The sequence below is a fragment of the Fulmarus glacialis genome, unplaced genomic scaffold, assembly GCF_000690835.1.
Source record: "Fulmarus glacialis isolate BGI_N327 unplaced genomic scaffold, ASM69083v1 scaffold35937, whole genome shotgun sequence".
NCBI classification, from domain to species: Eukaryota; Metazoa; Chordata; class Aves; order Procellariiformes; family Procellariidae; genus Fulmarus; species Fulmarus glacialis.
Genome location: NW_009225709.1, coordinates 5,604 through 7,224, shown reverse-complemented (window position 1 = coordinate 7,224; position 1,621 = coordinate 5,604). Strand labels below are relative to the sequence as shown.

Below are 1,621 nucleotides of genomic sequence, written 5' to 3'. Positions count from 1 at the left end.
CCGGTGAATCGTGTCCGTGCCTGCACTCCCGGGGGGTTTCCTTGCGGAGCTGGTGTGAAATGGTGGCTTATAGAAAATGGTGGGTTATAACGTGTCGTTTCAGCCACCGGCCCATGGGATTGTTCCTGCGTGGGGCCGGCCCGGGTGCTAGACCTGCCCTCGACTCTTCTCGGAGTCCCGTTGCAGCAGGAGGAGGAAGAGGAAGGTCCCCTGAGGAAGAGCTCTCGCTGCCCCCACGTCACCGCATCCCAAGGGACGGAGCCTGGCCGGGGAGGGCTGACGCCTGCCTTCTTGCTTGCGGGAGAGTGGCGAGGGAAGATGGAGGAAGGGAAAGCGTATTCACCAGATGGTGAGCTGTCTGGGGCGCAGGACATCCGAGTGTGCAAAGTGTGTCCTCCTGCAGGAGTGAACCCTAAAATGCTTGGGGCCAGAAGTGACCCCCTGGCTTGCTGAGTTGTGTCTTGAGTCACTCTTAGGCTGATATTCCGGGGCTTCAGAGTAGTCACTTCACTGCTCTGTGTACTGGGTTAGAAGTAAAACTGGGAATTGCACATCTCTTGGGATCGGGACTGGTGCGTTTGCTAGCTTACTCTGCTTTTCAGGAGCTTAGCTAGCTGGTGTGGGGCACTCCAGTGTTAGGGTCTGCTGGCACTCAGCCTCGCTGTGTAAAATTCCCGAAAGCCTCTTCGCCAGGTGTTTGCCTGTCCTCTGTCCCTTTGAAAAGCTCTTGTAAGTGGTTTCTTTATGTATCTGCCCTGGACCGACTAATAATCACAGCCTGGATTTTTGAGTGTGTCGTGCTTTTCCTTGCAGGGGTGTTTGCTCACCTGGAAATGCTGGAGGCGCGGGCTTATGAGGCAGCCGTGAAGCAAGAGGAAACAGAGCAGCAAGAAGAGAAGCTGGCCAGGCTGAAAGCAAGAGTGCAGGAGCTGAGACTCCAGAGGGATGAGCTGCGGGCTAAAGTGGACCTGCAGCAAAAGGGGGTGAGAAAGGGCTTGCTGCAGACATCTGGCAGAGGGCTGTGGTGTGCTCATGCTCTCAGAGGGTGGATTTACTGAGATTATTCATATAGAGTCAACTATTATTTTTTTATTTTCCCTTTTTAAGTGACATGTAGTCCCGGTGTCCCCTGTTTTCAGTACCGTGTGGTCCAGAACTGCTGGGTCTACTTGCTTGGAGGTCGTGTGGCCATTTCTGAATTCTTTTCTTGAGTTTTTCTCCCAGCTTCTGCTTCATTTCTCCCCTCTACTGCTTGAAACGCCATCTCGCTTTTCTCAGAGCCGCGTTATTATTTCTCTGTAGCCTGACTGGGTTCCCTGCAGGTGACATGTTCGTGTCAGCGATTTCTGACCTCTCTTCTCTTCTGCTTTTGTAGCAACTTGGGAAAGAAGGAGTCGTGTCGGATCTGGCACAGCCCAGTGCTCGGGCTGTTTTAGAGTGGAAGATAAAAAGCATTAAGGCCATGCTGGAGGTCTTTTACCTCACAGGTAATGTCTCAAGATTTGCATGTGTTCTGCCAACGGCTGCATTTCTGGGGTGTTAAATTTTGGAAAATGAGCCTGATGTGAAGTGTAACTTCCCCGTTAACGTTGCTATTGTTGTGCTTGGAGCATTTAGAGTC

General features: G+C 52.3%; 1 protein-coding gene across 1 annotated transcript in view; it reads left to right on the top strand.

Moving 5' to 3' along the window:
* The first annotated feature begins 264 nt into the window (after positions 1-264).
* Positions 265-1,621, top strand: part of CENPO (centromere protein O) — a 4,714-nt gene continuing 3,357 nt past the window's right edge. Inside the window, exons 1-3 of the mRNA XM_009582565.1 lie at positions 265-349; positions 814-983; positions 1,376-1,487. Coding sequence (XP_009580860.1) covers positions 319-349; positions 814-983; positions 1,376-1,487 — 313 coding nt within the window. The 5' untranslated portion in view covers positions 265-318. The remainder of the gene's footprint in view (positions 350-813; positions 984-1,375; positions 1,488-1,621) is intronic.